This window comes from Pleurodeles waltl, chromosome 12 (genome assembly GCF_031143425.1).
Source record: "Pleurodeles waltl isolate 20211129_DDA chromosome 12, aPleWal1.hap1.20221129, whole genome shotgun sequence".
NCBI lineage: Eukaryota > Metazoa > Chordata > Amphibia > Caudata > Salamandridae > Pleurodeles > Pleurodeles waltl.
The window spans coordinates 26504549-26525260 of NC_090451.1; the positions used below are offsets into that span (position 1 = coordinate 26504549).

At 46.2% G+C, this 20712-nt stretch overlaps 1 protein-coding gene across 1 annotated transcript in view; it reads left to right on the forward strand.

Annotated features, from left to right (window-relative positions):
* The first annotated feature begins 4725 nt into the window (after positions 1-4725).
* Positions 4726-20712, forward strand: part of POLRMT (RNA polymerase mitochondrial) — a 172142-nt gene continuing 156155 nt past the window's right edge. Inside the window, exon 1 of the mRNA XM_069216817.1 lies at positions 4726-4866. Coding sequence (XP_069072918.1) covers positions 4806-4866 — 61 coding nt within the window. The 5' untranslated portion in view covers positions 4726-4805. The remainder of the gene's footprint in view (positions 4867-20712) is intronic.

A 20712-nucleotide genomic window follows, 5' to 3' on the forward strand; every position in this document is an offset into this window, starting at 1 on the left:
GCCTTGAACCTACCTATGGGGGCACTTCTCAGGACGGCTCGTATGACGGGAAGGGAATCCTTGACGGAGGGCCCATCCCGGCCAAGCCTTGCTTTTACAGTAATTACGGTGATCGGAGCGCGAGAGCTTCTGTGCCGAGTGTGTGTATTATTTAATGCACCGTATACCTTCCAATAGAAGTGCCAAATGCACTCTAACCTCCATGGGATAGGTGCTGAGAGAAGCACTAAACGTCTTATATTCCCCTGGCATGTATGCTTTCTTACTTCTTGTAGACTGTGCCTCCTGACCTGGAATAATTTGCGGTACCCTTTGGCAGTGTAGTACTAAGAAGCATTTCAGGGGCTACAGAACATGCATTGGGAGGGAGGGTGTTGGACCTGACCCTTTTTTCCAGGGTCATCCCCAAATTTGTTTCCTCCTTCCTCCAATTTTTTTTCTGACCAGTTTTTGTTGGCTTTGGGCCTCTGGGCACTTTACCACTGCTAACCGGTGCTAAAGTGCATATGCTGTCTGTGTAAAGTGTATTGTTGATTGGTTTATTCCTGATTGGTATATTTGATTAACTAGCATGTCCCTAGTACAGTGCACTAAAGGTGCCCTGGGCCTGTAAATCAAATGCTACTAGTGGGCCTGCAGCACTGGTTGTGCCACCCACATTAGTAGCCCTGTAAACATGGCTCAGACCTGCCACTGCAGTGTCTGTGTGTGCAGTTTTAAACTGCCAATTCGACCTGGCAAGTGCACCCACTTACCAGGCCTAAACCTTCCCTTTTACTACAGGTCAGGCACCCCTAAGGTAGGCCCTAGGTAGCCCCATGGGCAGGGTGCAATGTTTGTTAAAGGGGGGGGGGACATGTACTGATGTGTTTTACATGTCCTAACAGTGAAATACTGCTATATTCGGCTTTCACAGTTGCAAGGCCTATCTCTCTCATAGGTTAAAATGTGGGCAGCCTTAAATATCCTTAAAGCTCAGATTCCCCTTGAGAGCAGATGGAAATATATAGCTTGAGGCCTCTCAACTCACAATTTAAAAATACATATTTAAAAATACATATTTTTAGATTGTTCATTTGAAAATGCCACTTTTAGAAAGAAGGCATTTTCTTTCTAAAACCATTCTGTGACTCTGCCTGTTTGTGGATTTTTTGTCTGGGTCAGACTGACAGTGGGCTGTTTGTGAATCCCTTCTAGACAGTGACACAAAGGGGGCTGAGGGTTAGCCTGCATAAATGAGCTAGAGGGGAGGAAGGAGTGGTCATTTACACCTGAAAGGGCTGTGCCTGCCCTCACCCAATGCAGTCTCCAACCCTCTGGTGTGTGTCTGGGGCCTGACCTGGGCAAGCCGGATCTTGTGAACAACATAGACTTTTCTTTGACATTTTCCTACTTCTAAGTCAGAAAGGGGTATAAGCAGTGGACCCAAAACCCCAGAATTTTAGATCACCTCAAAATCACTTCTGGAATCAAGAGGAACTTGTGCTGAAGAGAAGTGCTGCCCCTGCCTGAGACTGTGCTTTGTGGAGCTATCCTGCAGTTGCTGCTTCTGCCTGTGAAAGGGGACAAAGACTGTACTCTGTTGTGCATTCCTGCTTGAGAGGTATCTCCAAGGGCGGTTTTTATGTTGACATATACACAGGGAAGGAAATATTTATGACATGAACATTGCTCTTTATTTGCATTCATGATCACGTCTTGGCATCTCTCATAATGTATCTACCCTGACCTGTGCGTTTTTGGTGGTAAAGTCAACCTTGACTACTGCTTGTGTTGCAGAATACCAGTAACCTATATGTATACCTGACTACTGCTTATTGTCACTGAGTACTAATAACCTGTGTACTGTTCTGACAACTGCTTGTGGAGCAGGATATTACTGATACATGTTGTGTTTGGTCTAATGACATTTTTATGCAATACAGTTTATTTGTATATAACTTGTTGTGTCTCCTTTGTGGTGTATTTATTGTGTCACGTGTGTTGTGCAACTCTTTACACATGACCTCTGGGATAGGCCTGACTGCTCGTGCCAAGCCTCGCCCTGACTAGAGTGGTGGGTTTTGTCTGGCTTAGGTGCATACACTAGCCAACCAGAAACCCCATTTCTAACAGGTGGTATCTGTGAGTTGTTGAAAGAGTGAGCTTGAGGCATCCTCCCCATCCCAGTCATCTTAAACCAGAGACCACACTGTTCTTATATAGAACTCAAGAAGAAGGAACTGGATGACCTTGTTCAAATTACACCCAAACTACCTGAGGACATGGTGTCCAACTGCACCCTCCCCTTGCTTCGGTTTGAACTACATAACTGCTGTTCCGTAGAGAGGCACTACGCAGAGACCTCACACCATTACAAAGAATGACATAGCTATGATAGGGCTGACTAAACCTGGCTGAAGGACTCCCCACACAGTATCTTAGACATGTTTCCCCCCCCCCTGCAGGACGCCATCCTGTGGTGCGACCACGTTGACACAGTTATTGAGCACCTGTTATCATGAAGCACGCGTCGGATCTCAGAAAACGTCCTATTGCTCACTATGACTCCTCCAAAGCCTATCTCTGGAAATCTCTGCCCACAAGATCTCTGATCTCATACTTAATGCCATCTACCACCCCCTGAGCTAACAGCACATCCATTGAAGAATTCCTGGTATTCATCACAACCCTACTGATGATATCTTGGGCCAGCATCTCCCTCTCTGATTGTAATCTAAACTGGGGCAATGCTAGCAACAGCTATGTGAATATGTTCTCTTCCTTTTTCGTTGACAGTGATCTCCTACATCATTGCCAAAACCCCACGCACTGTAAAGGTTCCACTTTAGACTTATCCTCACACAGAATACTCGTCTGCGCACTAAGAGACCCATTGCTGCTGATTCTTCAGATCACATGCAGATTCCATGTATGCTAGCCTTTGTCCTTCTGAGAAGCTGATGCGTACAGAAAAGATTTGGTGTGGTTTGGGAAAAAAAAAAAGCATTGACTTTAAAGCTCCTGCCAACAGGACATGACAGAGCCTTCCCTTCATCATTCCCCAGGAAGATTTATTCTCCATGCATGCTGAGTGTGGCTTAGGCTCACACTTAACTCTCTGAAGAAGACTCTTAACTGAGCTTCTGAAATGCTGACACCACCTCTTCCTTTTCACGTTCCCTTCCTATTTTTTTAATTATTTTTGTTTTGTTTTGCTTCTCACCTTTTGCCCTTATGTCTTTCAGTTAGATTCCTATTTTGTAGATTCAGACTCTAAGGAGATTTCCAAATTGCCAACCTTTATTTAGTTAGTTGTCTTAATTTACACCAATGTGTAAAAGATTGAACCAGCGTTTGTTTTCTGATCACCAAATCATTTTTTCATGTTATGCATGGCAGTGTCTGGATTTCTAGTTTGCCGTATTCTAATTTGTTCAAACGTCTTCAGAAGGTTCGGCTACCCTATTGTGATTCTGTATCTTTACATTACGTTTTTGAGATTTGTATACATTAATCTAAGTGTTAATTTGTAATAAAACCCTTTAACTTTATTTCTGATGTGAGTTTTTATTGTGTAGCCAAATTGGTTACACTACTAAATTGATTTTGATAAACTGTTGTTTAATTCTCTTTTGAAACCCCCTTAGCACGAATTCAAAGGTTCATCGACCGTGAATTACAGCATATAAAGTGCTCCACAAACTGTTAATCTTGCAGCATATGTGACTCAACTGCTATTCCCTTAAAAAGTCCTATAATGCCTTGGGCCACATGTGTACTATAGAAACCTGTATAAATAAGATAAAAAAAAGAAATAAACACTATATTTTATGCTACGGATAGGTCACTAATTTACACAATACACTAAAAACTGTGCATTTCTAATTGTCTAAGCCCCACTGAGAGCCTGATTGTATCTCGGGCTTTGCTGTCAACTGACACATTATGAATGAACTTATAGGCTAAGCCTAGGTTTTCAAGGAACTACACTAGATATACTGTTTTTTTCTAGCCCTATTTATGATCGGTAAAGAAAACTTCAAGTCCCAGCATTTTTGGTGTTGATGGCTGAGAATCAGTACAGACCAAAAGCCACAAAGGGTTACAAGGACACAGTTAACAGCCAGGGCTGCTAAGTTTTCCAAGTCAATTTGTGATGTGCTGCTCCTGTCCATGTTTTTTTCCTTTGAATTCTGGGACTTGTTATGTTTTTTTTTTCTCACTATAATAGAAGACTACAACTCCCAGAATGCAAAGAGGGAGAAAAAACTGGAGCGGAGCTGCATTTCACGAATGGACCTTTGGCCAGCTGTGACAGATCTTTGTACAATTATGATCATGCATTTAAAGTTCTAATAAAAAGACTACATTGAAAGAAACGCACTGCACAGAACTAGAGCAGGTGGAGGGCCCCAAGGTCACCGCTTGGGTCGCCATTCCCAGGGTTCACCTTTCGACGTCCCTCCTCTGTTTCTTTGGCCGCACTCGCGCTGTTGTGGATCCTGAACCATCATGGCGCCCAAAGTTTCATGAGACATAGACGAAGGACTGATGGGAAAGCAGTCTTGCGACGGGATAAGGGCAGGTAAATATGTCTGCTCTATGGCGGTTCCTTGTACTGTTCCAAGATGGCTGCCTCCTTGTGTCAAATGTGTGTCTGGGCCGCTACAAGCATACCTGGGTTTCACGGCCTTCTGGGGATTGTAGTCATATTCCGAATGTTTGTAGTGCTTGTGACATTCACATGAACCTTATCTCCCGACATGTCGCTCTCCGGGTGACTCTTGCGCCTGCGCAGTGCGGAGCGCTGTGCTTGCCCGGGAATGGCGGCGCTGAGGCTGCGGATAGTGTGTGGTCTTCTCCGAGGGCTCCGACACGATAAAGGTGAGAGGGCGGAGCCCGGCAGCGGGGACGGGCAAAGTATGAGGGGCCCTTGAGTGCAGTGCGGGGGGTAATAAACTTGTTGCAGTTTTGTGTGTGCAAACAGCATCCCATGCCCAGTCGGTACTAGAGATGCTTGGTGGCAGCAGCTGAAGCTCCCTCACTCACATGTACCTCAGTGCAAGCGTCCCTCACTCACATGTACCTCAGTGCAAGCGTCCCTCACTTCCAAGTACAGCAGTGCAAGCTTCCTTCACTCTCAAGTGCAGCAGTGCAAGTGTCCTTCACTCACGAGTACTTCAGTGCAAGTGTCCCTCACTCACAAGTACAGCACATCTATCATTCGTGCAGGCTTCCCTCACAAGTACAACACATCTATCAGTGTAAGCTTCCCTCACTCACAAGTACAGCAGTGCAAGCTTCCCTCACTCACAAGTACAGCACAGCAGTGCAAGCTTCTGTCACTCACCTCTATCATTAGTGCACACTTCCCTCACTCACAGAACAGGTACAGCACGTGTATCAGTAGTGCAAGCTTCCCTCGCTCACAAGTACAGCACAGGTATCAGTAGTGCAAGCTTCCCTCACTCACAAGTACAGCACAGCAGTGCAAGCTTCCTGATTGCAGAACAGGTAAAGCACATCATTAGTGCAAGCTTCTCTCACTCGCAAGTTCAGATCAGCAGTGCAAGATTCACTCACAGAACAGGTACAGCACGTGTATCAGTGCAAGCTTCCCTCACTAACAAGTACAGCACAGGTAGCAGTAGTGCAAGCTTCCCTCACAAGTACAGCACAGCAGTGCAAGCTTCCTGATTGCAGAACAGGTACAGCACATCATTAGTGCAAGCTACTGTCACTCACAAGTTCAGCATGCAGGCTTCCCTCACAGAACATGTACAGCACGTGTATCATTAGTGCAAACATCTGTCACTCACAAGTACAGCACAGCAGTGAAAGCTTCCACCAAGTACAGCACTGGCATTAGTAGTGCAAGCTTCCGTCACTCACATGTACAGTACAGCAGTGCAAGCTTCCTGCTCACAGAACAGGTACAGCGTGTCTATCGTTAAACGGGTACAGCACATGTAGCAGAAGTGAAAGCTTCCCTTATTCGCGTGTACAGCACAGGCAGTGCACTGTAAGCATCCCTAATGTCCAGCAAAAGCACAAGCTCTCTTCACACACAGGCCAAGCACAACATAAGCAGCAGAGCCTCTCCAGAACGTTCACACAGAACAGGTGCAGTATATTTTATTTTCCAGTCCATTATGGGTTCCTGAGGAACCCCAGGAAGTTGAGAGATGTCAGTCTCATTTCCTTTTCTCAGCTCATCAGTGGCTTTCACATAGGGCCCAGGCTTCTTGCTGCCCCACCCAGGAATTCATGTTATCTGTCCACTGTTGCTGTCTATGTTGTAATTTTTCTTTGTAAAGTAACTTTGCACTGGTCATTGCTGACCCTTTGTTGTTCTGTTTGTGTCATTGAGTGTGGCGCTTGCACTATGTCTTTCCTTCCTGGCTGCTTAATTTGCTTAAATGCGACAGGCATGAACCTGCGAGTGCACATTTATCAGTTACATAAATGTGGAAATACACCATTTCACAATTTTATCTGTTCACAAAACACAAAATAAATATGAATAAATACCAACAGAATGCCAAAAAAGTAAACATGGATAAATACAGACGTACATGTTAATAAAAATTTCATACAACCAGGAGCCCTAGTTCCAACATAGGAAGTCGCACTGTATTCTGGTAGGGTACATTAAAAATAAAGTACTTGGAAACATTTTGTGTAGTGTCCTTTTAAATATACGGCTACCCTTGTGAGAAATATCAGCACTGTCCATTTCAAATTAAAGCACCCATTGAGAAATGCAGCCAATTTCACTGTCATAGTCCAGCAGTGGGCTACTTCTGGAATTCTCTTTTTGACAATCCTGCTAAAAAGTCCCAGAACTGAGCCCCTGCCAAAGTAGTCTTTGTGTCTGCGATTGCTGCCATGCGCTGGAGGTGTCTGTGACTGATCAGTCTTGGTTATGAAAATCGGATCGCTGCACTGTGTGATAGGAAGGGTCTTGAGGATTACAGGAAACATGTATGCTACTTGGCGGATGGTGACTTGTTGAACACTGGGATGTAGTGTCTTTGGTGTTGCTTCAGATTCCACGGGGATGGGCTTGGGTGCTTCTCTGTATCTGGTGTAGGTGAAGACTCCTGGGGTGCATGCTGCTCCAGTGCCAGAGGCGTGAAGACTGAGGGTACAGTGCTTTGTACTGGTCCTGGGGAGCAGATGCATATTTCATTTCAGCAGGTCCTGCTTGCGGAGTCTCACGGTGTTCCTTGGAGGTGCCCTCACGCAGAGACTAGGTTTGGTTTCTCCTGCTTTGGGAGCATAGTCCAAGGTGTTGATGAAAGTTGTACCTGGAAGAAGAGCCTGGGCTTTGGGTGCTTTTGTACTGGGTGTGGTTCTCCTGGTGTTGCAGAGAGGTGCCCTTGTGTATAGACTGGGGTTTGAATATTTCTGTTGTATTCTATGATCCATACTGAAGGCTAGTCTTATAGTAAATCTACAACCATGTAGTAAAGGTTCAAGGTTCTGCTAAACAGAAGGCGAGCTCTCCAGATACTGCACGCCAGTGTGGTGGTTGATTTTTTCCCTATAAATGCACAATCTCGCAGTATGTTTTTTTTTAACCTTATCTTTGGGTAGCCTCCAAATGTCCCTTTATATTTTTGAAGTAAAGGTGCATGGAGACTGGCCTTCCCTTCTACACTACATGGATACAAATGTGCTATGCATAAGGCAGATGTCAGTCTCGCAAGGATGCCATTGTTTGATTTGGCGTTGAATGTTAATTCCCATTTTGGATCAATGTTGCAGGTGATTTCTGCTTAAAATTCTCCATTTTCCATTATCTTGTTTGAAAGATCAGTTGAACGTTACCCCCCCATACCACACATGATATTTGGTGACCGGTTTCAGCCTATTTGAACCTCGTCAGTAGCGTTTGGTCTGTGGTTGCTTATGTCCCCGCTCAGAGGAGACCTTGCCTGGAAGTGTGGACTGGACTATTTTATCAGAGCAGAACCAAGGCTGTTTTGCATATGCCTGATTCTTGTCTGAAGTGACTTGATGGACAAAAACGTGATGGTCTAGATTGCTGTCCAGAGTAATTACCAGTGATTGAAAATAATTCAAGCAATCCATCCATTGCTTTTGTTTTCCTCAGTGAGATGACCTTAAAGTATTAACAGCAAACCCTCAGCCTTGTTAACATCAAAGGTTGTGCCTTCGCTGTGGTAACGTAACACTGGGAGCTGTTCTTAAGATCTTCCTGCCTTTGGGTAATGACCAGAACTCCCTTTAGTACCATCACATAGCTCCTAGAGCTGTCTGTTCTTCAGTAACATCAGGCCTGTGTTCACTATTACCACAGTGACTGTACGTTGGCAACGCTCCTCTACAAAGCAATAGTAAACTTGTTGCTCTCTTTCAAAACAAAGGGCCTTCTTTTGAGTTCGACTGACACTAAGTTAAGTTTATTAGTTAATAAAAACCATAAACATAAAACAAAAAAGAGTATGGTACATCAAAATCACTTGACATAACCATTGGATCAAGATTTCAAAATATAAGTACTTAGCACCTGTTCCGAGAGAAGCCTCCGCTAGGGTCTCTCCTTGTCCCCCTCCCTATAAAAGCGGGCCTCCCTATAAAAGCGGGGTAGCTGTAGTCCTGTAAAGTACAAGGTGCAAGCAGCATAGTCCTTCAGGGGGGCTTCCGCCTGACTCACTTAGGGAACCCCCAGTGTAATAAGTATCCATAGAACTCCTAGGGCTTAAATGCCTCACCATTGCTTCTACAAACTGCACAGTGCAAGGTAAGGGGCGAGTGGACACTAAACTGCCAAAGTGAAAAAAACAGCTGCTTCCCTTCTCAACCCAAACTCCTATCATCAAGCCTATTGACAACTGCTGGCAGCCAATCAATCAGTCATTTGTAGAGCACGTCGCTGTCACTCCTGGGGGTATCTGGGCGCTGGGGATCTATGTCTCTATCGGAGAGCCAGGTATTGGGTCTCTTTCTGAAGTCTGCCAGCGAGGGTGCAGTTCGGAGGGGGAGGGGTAGATCAGTCCAGGCCTTGGCGGTGATGTGCTTAGGGCTATAAAGTGCATAGTACATAACAGGCATAGGACCAAAGATGATGAACTTAAGAGTATCTTCTGCCCAAAAGGCCTGGGAAACACAAGGCCCTCCTGTAGGGTGCCACCTAAACTTGGCAGCATGGGGGGTGTGAGCAGTATAGTTCTTTCTACACATCTGATATGAGCCCTAGCAGCCCAACTACAGGTGATACCTGAGCACACCCACAGCCTACCATTGGTGCCTTTACATGGCTCTCCCAAGGGGCTCCATCTAGGCTTGGCGGGATAGGGGTTATAAGCGTCCTATTTCTTGCTGCACACCTATTATTCTGTCTAGCAACCCACCTTCAGAGCACCATCTATTCACTCCCTCAGCCTACAATTTACACTTTCCCAAACGGGGCCTAATTCCCTACTTAGCAGAGCCTTAAAAATGTCAATAAACTGCACCAGCTGGATGTTCAGCTTAATGTTTTGAGGATTTAAAGACTCCATGGCAGCAGATCTGCAGGTTGTCATTCCTAGGGCTTTACATTTGTTCTGTAGCAGATCCTTAATAGAACTGAAAACTATTGATGCGTTAGCTACAATTTTAATTTTTTTTTATGTCAGGACCGGAAGCTGCTTTCATAGTGTCCTGAAGATAAGAGCCTAAGTTACAGGATTTTGAGACCATGGCTCTTCTTACTGTATGGGTCTGAACTTCAAAGTATCAATATCCAAAAGTTAATGGATGACTCTGGGTGAAAGGGTTCCTGGAGAGCGATCAAAAGCTAACTTCCATTTGATTGATGAAGTTTTCTAGTACAGTCTTCGTATTCTTTCAGGCAATGTACAATACATAATGTGGGATTTTCCAGAAAACTAGCGTAGGAAATTTGGCAAGAAGGAGATTTAGGGGGTCATTATGAACACAGCGGGAAACCCCGCCGTGTTCATGCTGCCCCTTGAGACGCCGCTGGCTGAATAATATACATTCTGCTGGGCCGGGACATTGCCGACGGCTCCACATGAAGCCGTCGTCAATGCCGCTGTGCTGCGGGTTCAGCAGCACCCGTCGTGCAGATCACTGCGCAACGGGGCACTCCACGGGGGCCCCGGCGCACCACTTCCACCAGCCTTTCTCTGGTGGCGGAACCCGCCAGGGAAAGGCTGGAGGAACAAGGGTTCTTTATCCGCAGGGCAGCGCTGCTTGCAGCGCTGCCCTGTCGGATAAAGTAATCCATAAGTAATCCGCCATCGTCAGGCTGCCTGTTGGCAGTGGAGGGCTGCCTGTGGCGGCCATTCCTTGTTCAGAATATGGCGGTTCAGACCGCCATGCCGGTGGCGGTATTTTCCTGCCACTGCCGGCATGGCGGTCTGACCCTCCATATACGTAATGAGGGCCTTTAGTCCTCGTTGATATTAAAAAAGTTACGCCATCTGGGGGGGGGGGGGGGGAAGTCTTTACCTGAAATGTCTAAGGCCGTAACATCTGACATGCTCCTGCATTAAACTAAGTATAAAAGAATAGTCAACTTAGTTGAAAGTTGTTTTCTGAACAGGTCTGAATTGGCTGGCCATCTTTTGAGGAATATGAGAACGATGTTGACATCTTAGAGATTTGAATATTTTGGAAGGGGAGGATTAGCTAAACAAGTGGCACTCATGACTAATTACCAAAGGATGTTCATCAGTCGGTTTACCCTCTATACAGGAATGTGGTCACGCTGAAACTGTGGATTACCAATTGTCGACGGAAAAATTCCATAAGCCATTGGAAGCCATTTCTGTTAGGACGTTGATGATGGAGGTAACTGGGTCGCCAGGGGATCCAAACTCCATTTGTTGCACCAACTCAACCATTTCCTTCAAGCGCAGGCATATAGTTTGTGGGTAGAGTCTGACAAGGAGGCAGATATGAAAGCAATTGATTGTTCCCAGAGGTCTGGCAGGAACCAACATTGCCTGAAATAACCAGGCCATGAGGTGGAGCTTGCAGATGTGGAAAGCCCGCTGGGTCCAGAAGAGGATCTGGAAATGAGACAATCTGAACTGGGAAGTCTCAAGACATCTCCAGGAGTGTTGGTAATCAGGGCTGAGCTCTCCACAGAGGAGTAACTAGGATCAGTTCCACCTGTTGCCCAAACACTTGGGCTGAAACCCTCTGAATCATCAGGGAGGGAGGAAAGGTGTAGTGCAGGGGGGCCCCTCCAGAGTTGGCAGAATGTATCCGTAGCCAGAGTCATTGGGTCTGGTCTGCAAGAGAAAAAACATGTTGTAGATGATCAGACTAACACTTCTGGAGCAGAGGTTCTCAACCACCGGGTGCATGACTTTGGTGAAGCACCACGGGGCAGAAGAGTGTCCGAAGGGGAGGATTTTAAATTTGAACCATTGATTGTCCCACACAAACTGAAGGAATTTCTGATGGCGAGGCAAGATAGAAATGGAGAGACATGTGTCTTTCAGGTCGAGGCATACCAGCCAGTCTCCTTTACGGAGAATATCCCTGAGGAGGTGAATCCCACCCATTTTGAAATGGCGGAAAAGAATCCAACCGTAGAATTCTTTGAGGTTGATTACCAAGCGGGAACCGCCTCCTCCTTTTGGTCACCACAAAAATATTGCTGCAAAAGCCTGAATGATCAGGTTGGTAAGGGCAAATTACGTCTTACACTAGAAGATGGTTTATTTCTTCTTGAATAAAGGATCTGTCTTGGGAAAAATAAATGGGGTAAGGATAAAAGGGCTGATGGGGCACCCAGAACAACTCCATTTTCAAACCTGCCACTATCTCCAGTACCCATGGGTCGGTTGTCAGACAAGACCAGTTGGCCAGAAAGTGTTGGGTCCTGCCCCAAAAGACAACATAGGAAGATTGAGTCAGTCTTACCTTGGGAGTTTGCTCCTGTGTTAGTTGTTTTGGGAGTGGAAGGAACTTCTTCCATAACAGGGCTGGCCTCCAAGCACCCTGGCGGGAGAGAAGGTGTCGCATGATTGCGTGGAATAGCCACGGCCTCCGGTTGAGCTGAAGGATTTGGGGACTGGAAGTGTTAGCTTGGCCAGATGGTCACCCTTAGTAACGGCCAGCCTTAGCAAAAAGGCATTCGTGGAACACCTTAGCAATGTCTTTGCTTTGTCAAGAGCCGTAAAGGTGTGGACGAATTTGCCCAAGTATTTGACATATTTATTCTTGGTTAGCATACCATTGGCCAGGGGACACAGCTCAGCAGGTGCAAGCTTAGTCAGTTTTGGCTCAATCCTCATAAGAACTGAGCGCCGGCGTTCCACTGACAACGCGCAGCTGGCATTATCTAATAGGCACACGGAGTGCTGATTCCAGCCTGCCAGAGTCTCGGGTTCAATAGGACTGTCAGTTTCCTTGGAGGATATTGTCATATTAATAATTTTACAAAGGGACCCAAAGAGGTCAAGGACCTTGTCTTGGCTGGCCTTCCAGGACCTGTCGATCCCTTTCTTGGGGTCCTTAGCTGATCTTTTGAGGAAAGTGGCGAAGATGGGATTGAGCTCAGTGGTCTTCGCTACTCTAGCTGGGATGTCGGAGTAGGGATACTCTGAGCAGAACCGAGTACAGACGTCCCTGTCAAAGCTCTTGCAGAGCCCGTCAAGGATGTAGTCAAAAACTACTGGAAGGGAGTCCAGTCCAATGAGCAGGGGTGGACAATGGTGTCCAGAGTTAGGGTCAGGAGGGACTGGGGGGTCTGAAGGCAGCCCAGAAGGCTGATAATAGTAACAAATAGTGATAATAGTAACAAAAAGGTTGAACAGCAATGTCCTAAGCCCTTCAGGAAACCGCCCTGTGTTGGCCTTGATCTTGCACAGGCGACAGGTGTTTGGAGTGGGAGGGGCAATTAAAGATCTACTGCAGGAGCCGGCTTGTGCCTGCTGAGACTCAGGGTGTAGCTGGCGGTGCTCAATATTTGTCTGGAAACCCTCTGCTTATAGAACACACACAGACGGGAAGCAACCTCGAGTGAGTCTTGACAATGTCCTCGCGCTGGAGTGGTCTGCCTCCCGGCACCCCCGTCAGGTGCTGAACTTGGCAGCCACAGCGAGATAGCACTTGCATATATAGACATTGTTTTTGGGACAAATCACTGAGAGCAGTACAAAACAAGCATTAGCATTGTAATACGTCTCGCATTTGTGAGAGTTCGAGCTATTGACGATAATGTCTTTTACCTATGTTGTTTGGTTTGGAGTGTAGTGGATGTATCAATAGAGACACAGCTGCAGCACTGACTAGAGTACTTAGAATGAGGAATCATAGACAACACGAGAGAAGCACCTGCAGCAGTCTGTAGAGGACTTAGAATGAGGAATTACCACTGAGAACAGAGAAGCAGCTGCAGCACTAGGAATTACCACTGGGACCAGAGAAACCACAAGCAATACTTCCTAGAGGACTTAGAATGAGGAATCACAGACAGGGCCAGAGAAGCAGCCTGCAGCAATCTGTAGAGGACTTAGAATGAGGATTTACTGACGGAACCAGAGAAGCAGCTGCAGCACTGCCTAGAGGACTTAGAATGAGGAATTACCACTGGGACCACAGAAGCAGCCTGCAGCATTGTCTAAGAATGAAGAATTACCACTGGGACCAGAGAAGCAGCTCTGAAATGATGCTTTAACACATAATCATGCAGTGCACGCTAATCCACCCCACTCAAATCCAACCCACTTTACCCCACCCCACCATATCCAGTCCACTCCAACCCACCCCACGTCAATCCTACGATCCCACCCCGATCTAATCTGCCACAATCCAGTTTTCTGACTCCAATCCAAAACAATATGCCCTACTCCAATCTTCCCAATCCAAAACAGTTTCCCCCACTGCAATCTGCTGCACTCTAATCCGAAACAATCTGCCCCACACTCAAATGCGCCCCACTCCAATTTGCCCACTCCAATCAAAAACAGTCTGCCGACTCCAATCTGCCCCACTCCAGTCCAAAACAATCTGCCCCACTCCAATCCGTTCCATCTCACCCTGTCCAATCCACCCCACTCCATCCCAAATCACCCCACGCCCATCCAAATCCATCCCACTCGCATCCACCACACACCAACCAGGGGTGTGGAATTTATTAAAATATCTACTTGTCCAGGGGACAGGTTGCTTCTCAAATCTACTTGTCCTGTAAAAAGATCTACTTGTCCCTTTGGTGTTATGTAGTGTGGCGACAAATTATGGCAGCAATCTCATTATGTAAGAGCTGTGATAATAGCCTCTCTGATTATGCCAGGGCTACTACCATAGTAGGGCTTGAATACTTGCAGTTTCAATCCCTACTGTAGCAATTTCCATATTTTGCCACCTTTCTGCAGATCTGCATACTGGGGCTGGAGGAAGCAGTAAGCAATAGTTCCAGGACTGGAATGCCTTTGAGTCCGCAAACCTACTAACCTGCATGTTTTAAAGATTTTCACCAGCTTCTCTCTAATATTTTCCCATAATAAGAAAGGTTGGACATTTACTCCTGACAATAGCAGAATTAGAAGTTCTTCCAGGGTTGGAAAGAAAGTGGCTGGAGAGAAAATGAACTTGCAAATGCTCAATAGATTTTCACATTAGCAAATCTACACATGCGTATTTACCCATGCTAAAATACAGTTCACAAATATTTTATAGGGGTACGACAGATACCATGGGTGCACTTTTGTGACTTTCTTTAAGAATTTGGGGCCACATGTAGGTAGGTTCAGATTTGCGACCCGCAAATTGCTAGTCAGAGCGACTCGCAATTTGCGAGTCGCAAATCCTAATGTAGGATGGTGTCCCTGACACCATCTGTGATTCGCAAGGGCTTCGCAAATGCCCACCTCATGAATAATCATGAGGTGGGTCGCAATTTGCGACCCCCTTGCGAATGGCGGCCCTCCTGGAGACAGCAGACCACCATGTTGGTGACTGCTTTTCAATAAAGCAGTTTTTTGTTTTTTTTTCTTTGTAATGCAGCCCGTTTTCCTTAAAGGAAAACGAGATGCATTACAAAAACGAAAAATGAAACGTTTTAGTTTAATTTTTTCAGAGCAGGCAGTGGTCCACAGGACCACTGCCTGCTCTGAAAAAATGTTTACAGTGACATTCTCAATGGGGAAGGGGTCCCATGGGGACCCCTTCCCTTTTGCGAAAGTGTTAGCACCCATTTGAAATGGGTGCAAACTGCGATTGGTTTGCGTTCACGGTCACAAAACAATCCTACATTGCACTGCGAGTCGCAATTAGGAAGGGAACACCCCTTCCTAATTGCGAGTCGCAAAACTGGGTTTGTGCATCGCAGTGTGCTTTTTGCATGTCGCAAACAGAGAAAGTCGCTGTTTGCGACATGCAAAAAGCTACCTACATGTGGGTCTTGGTCCCTAATTAGGTCTGGTGTTAACAAAGACATTTTGTTTTTATTAAACTTCTATTTCTCTCTCTTTCGGCTGGCTTTACTGTGAGTGATCGCATTCTGCTCTTCCACAAGGAGCATATTGGCACACAAAGTAGTTTTGTTCAGTGTCGGGAACTGCAGTGGCAATCAGTGACGTAACGAAACTGGAGGGTGCCCCTTTGCAAAGAGCATGGAGGAGCCCCCTCTCCAGACTCACTCAGGGCAGGTGCTGTGCTGAAGGGGCCCTCTGGAGGGCGGCTGCGGGCCTTTGTTATGCCACTGGTGGCAACGTGTGCTTTTAGAGTTCAAAAACTTCTTGGTTTTTTTTTTGCCAGTGTTTGTTACAATGTTGAGGGCCTGGTAGCTCCCACAACAATAAAGTGTTACAAAAGCCATGTCAAAACAAGACACGCATTGATGAAACTAAAAGACTTATAAAAATATGTCAGATCAGTCGGCTTTGTCAGTGTTTGTTTATTTTCATGCTTCCCATAATTGTGTTGAAAATGGTTACACTGATTTTCCATTAGAAATATTTTTGGGGAATACTAGCATGCGTCAACACATTTTCTAAATGACACTTCATTTGCATCTAATCAGAGAGCATTCTGGGAGCATTATACTTAGGCTCATAGCCTAAACTTTTCAAACATGTGTATAAACGTTTTTTTTTTTGGTACTGGAACCAACGTCAGTAGTGAAGTGTGACCTTAAAACATTTATTTACAGCACTCACCCTAATAATTAAGGCTTTCAAATAATGAACCATAAATACAAGTTCGAACAGCATTATCTTTTGGAAACATTACCTCAACTGCAGAGAGTTCCACTCTCTAAGCAGGCAGCCAAAGGGTTTGTGCTTCAGAGGGTTGGGCCTACTTGTCCCAAGGACAAAGTAAACATAAAAACTTGTTGCCCTTGACCCCAAACAAGATGTCCCGGGCGTCGGGCGGGCGATAGGAATTCCACATCCCTGACCAACCCACTCTAATCCACCCTAATACAATCCGTCCCACTCCAATCCAAAACAATCTGCCCGCTCCAATCCACAATAATCTTCCCCACTTTAATCCATTTAACCTGCCCACACCAATCCATTTCAACCTGCCCCATTGCAATCTGTCACACTTTAACCCCCAAAAAACAGCCCCACTCCAACCAGCCCCACTAAAATGCCAAACAACCCACTCCAATGCAAAACAATCAGCCCCACTCAAAACCACACCACCCCAATCCAACCCACTCCATCCCAATTCACCCCGCCACAATTCACCCAACTACAACACAGTCTACCCCACACCAATCCAATCCACCCCACGTCAGTCCAGTCCAACCCAGTCCTATCTACCCCTTTCCAATCCAGCCCATATCACCCCTATTCCCCACACTCCAGTCCAGTCTAATCCAGTCCACCTCACCCCAGTCCTGTCCCCCCTACTCCAATCAAACCCACCCATCACACCCACTCCAATCATCCCACCCCAGTCCATTCCACTGCACCCTACTCCAATCCACCCCACTCCAGTCAAGTCCACCGTTACCCAATCCTCCTCACTCCAATACAATTCACTTTAATCCACCCCACTCAGTTTAATCTAGTCCACATTAATCCACCCAACTCGAAACCACATTAATCTTCCCCTATTCAATACACCACTCTCTAATCAACCCAACCCACCCCATTCCAATCAACCCCGCTCCAGTCCAATCCACCCACAGTCCACCCCTATCCAGTCCACCACACTCAATCCAATTCACCCCATCACACCCTATGCCACCTTACTCACTCTAATCCTGCTCACTCCACTCCAGTCAACCCCACGCCAATCCATGCTACCTCACCTCGATTCAGTCCACCCCAGTCGAATCCACCCAATCGAATCCACCTTCCCCAGCCCCCCACCCAATTTAAATTCACTACGCCCCACTCCAATCAACCTCACTCCAATCCTTCACACTGTACCCCAACCCAGCCCACCCCGGTTCAGTCCACCACACTCCAATCCAATCCATCCAGTTTACCCAACTCCAATCCACCCCACTCCAGCATAATCCACTACAGTCCACCTCACCGTATTCCACTTCAGTCCACCCCTCTCCACTCTAATCCAATGCATCCACCCCATCGTATTCCAATCTACCTCACCAACATGCAGTCCACCCCACTCTAATCCACCCCAGTTCAATTGAACACACCTTACCCAATCCATCCTACCCCAGCCCTATCACTCCAATCCAAACCACCCAATCCAATCCACCATACTCAAATCCACCTCACCCCATTTCAATCCACCTCACTCCAATCCAATCCACCCCATCGCACTCCAAATCCACCCCACCTACATGCAGTCCCCCCAACTCTAATCCACCCCAGTTCAGTCGAACACACCCTGCCCCAATCCATCCTACCCAAGCCCTATCACCCCAATCCAAACCACCCAATCTAATCCATCATACACAAATCCACCCCAATCCCATCCACTTCACCCCATTTCAATCCACTCAGGCCATCCCAATCCACCCCATTCTACCCCAATCCACCCCACTACCTCAATACACTCTAACCCACTCCACCCCATTCCACCCCACTCTTCAACTCTCTGCCACTGAATTTTACTCCCCTCTACAAGACCCTAATCCTCGTACTCCACTCTACAACATTCAGACAACTCCACTCTACTCACCCACTCCGCTCTGACACTCCACGCAACTAACCTCAGGCCTTGCTGAACCGGAGACACACTGGTGTTCATCATAGCGAAACACAACCAATAGGTCTTGTACAGGCGAGACCTGTTGGCTTTGCCAATGCTTGTTTACATTTCTTTACACTGTCCTGCCATATACTGCTCCTCATAAGTAGCAGTTCAACACCTGAATATAGCAATAACCAACAGAAAGTTGACCAGTCATGCCTTGCGAAGGACCTTCCACTTTGCAGAAACGTGTTGCTGCATTTTTAGCAACTTTTTAACCATTTGAGCTAGAAAAAATATTTTTTGCTAAAATCTGCAAATCATGCAACAGATGATGAATTATGTAGCAAATCCATAATGATACCAAAAATGCCACTGGCTCACAATCGCATAATTCCTGTGGCCCTAACTATAGACACAAAGGTCACTATTACTCAGGGCACCAGCTAGGGTTCAATTACTTGTCACTCAGGTTTAACACACAGAGACATCTGCAGTGATGGTGGTTGCTCACTGAGGTTTCATAACCTAAGACTGCATTTATCACCTGTTAGTATAACCTGCATTTATTTTTTAGTTTATCTGTTAGTGCATTATTTTTAAGCAGTTACCTGACAGTGAAAAAACAAAACACGTAAGTTTTTTTTAATTTTTTTTTAGCCACCTCTTTGAGCCTGCCACCACACTCACTGCCTGCTGACCCCACGGCACTCCGACCACAGACCTCACTGTTTTAATCCACTTCAAGAGCTCAGTGTAAACGAAGACAGCCTGAAATGCGACAAATAATCTTCATTTACATGTACTTTCAGAGGCATTTGCAGCCCCTGGGAGCCCATCCACTGCCCCCAGGGGGCCACACCCCACAGTTTGAAGACCTCTGTCCTAAACGCCTGTGTCTAACTCACATAGCTCACTGAGGCCGAAGGTCTCGATGCAGTCCTGCTAATACCTTTTGAAACCACCTTCCCCCCTTTGTAAGTTGATTTCGGAGGGAAACCTAATGCGCTGATGAATCCTTAGCAGCATTCCTCATTTTATGACAGCATTTTACAAAGTCCCCAGCCCTGGCTAGGGACTCCCTTACCAGTGAGAACTAAAGTCTGACTTGCGTAGATGAAGCCGGCCTGGGGAGCTGGAAGTTTCGACTGTCGGTCTGTATTCTAAGCTTATCCAATGGGCTACTAGCTAGACACAGCAATGTTTAATCTCCGTATGATCGGGTCAGGATCAGTTTTTGCTTAATATTGAGACTAGGGGTTTAAGATTGTGTCCCAGAGGGATTTTGCTAGGGTTGTAAAGGCAAAATTTAGGGCCATTGCTTTCCCTCTGATAGCTTCCTTTTGTGGCACATAAGTGGCCCTCGAGTCAGGCTTGACCCCCAAATTAGACAGAGGTGGTTGTTTTTTCTGTCTGTGATCCATTGAGAAGCCATTGCCCTCCCTGGAGATGCACCAGTTTAGCGCAATAGCCTTGGTTTTCTTACGGTTAATCTCTGATTTTTATCTGAGTAAACCGATAGGCGGTTTATTAATCTTTGCAACCCTACTCTAGAGTTACTAAGGGGGAGCAGTGCATCTGCATAGCAGATATTGGATAGCGGTTGACCTCCGAAGCTCGGGGGAAGGGACACCAACTCGTTCAGGGTTGGGGAGAGGTCTGAGTTATACAGATTGAATAGAAGGGTTGCAAACATGCACCCTTGTTTCAAACCATTCACTGTACCCACCTCTCTTGACAGGTGGGACCCATCCCTCACCTTGATCTTGACCTAAGTATTTGCACAGAGCAGCCTGATTGCCATCAGTAGGTTGTGCAGAATTCCCCAACGCTGAGCTTTTCCCACAGCTTATTCCATGGTACACAGTCATGCGTCACTTTAAAAACAACGGCATGCAGGTATTACTCGCTCTTCCTATGACCAATCCTACCGCTGTCCCATTTGATAGGGTCTTCTGATTCTTCGTGAACCCCATCTGGTTTAGGGACAATCTGCCTGTTTCTAGCGCCCATGCCGACGGGTCATGTAACAGCAGCGTTGAGTAATATTTGAGATCCACGTTCAACAGCGCTATCAAATAGTAGTTGCTTGGTGGACGAGGCTGGCCCTCCTTTGAAAAAAGGATGGATAATTGAACCTCTACAACTATTTGGTATGTTCCCACGGGCTAGTACGGCATGAAACATAACCACCAGATAGTTCCCCTATACAGGACAGGTATATTTTGTTTGAAGAGGCCTTGAGGTGTGCCATTCGGGCCCGGGTCGCAGTTAAAACGAGTGTGCTCAGTGATCTTAATTGGTGATGCGGTATGTTCTAGCAGAGTGAGAGCATTGCTTGCCCCAGCTAGGTTTTCTGAAGATGGTACTGTGGGGCTTGAACCAATCAAGCTTCCATGTGAGGTGTAATTTCAGGTGCTTTACCCAGTCACTCTCACTAATGTTAGCGTTGTTCGCCGCCCTTGGGCCTTTGTCAATTTCATTGACTAGATTCCAAAACATCTTTGAGTCTTTTTGTTTTGAAACATATAAGAACTTGGCCCATATGGTTTTGTTCCTACTTTTCTTGAAGGGCCATACCTCCCTTTTAAGAATGTTCCTATTTTACTGAGGGAT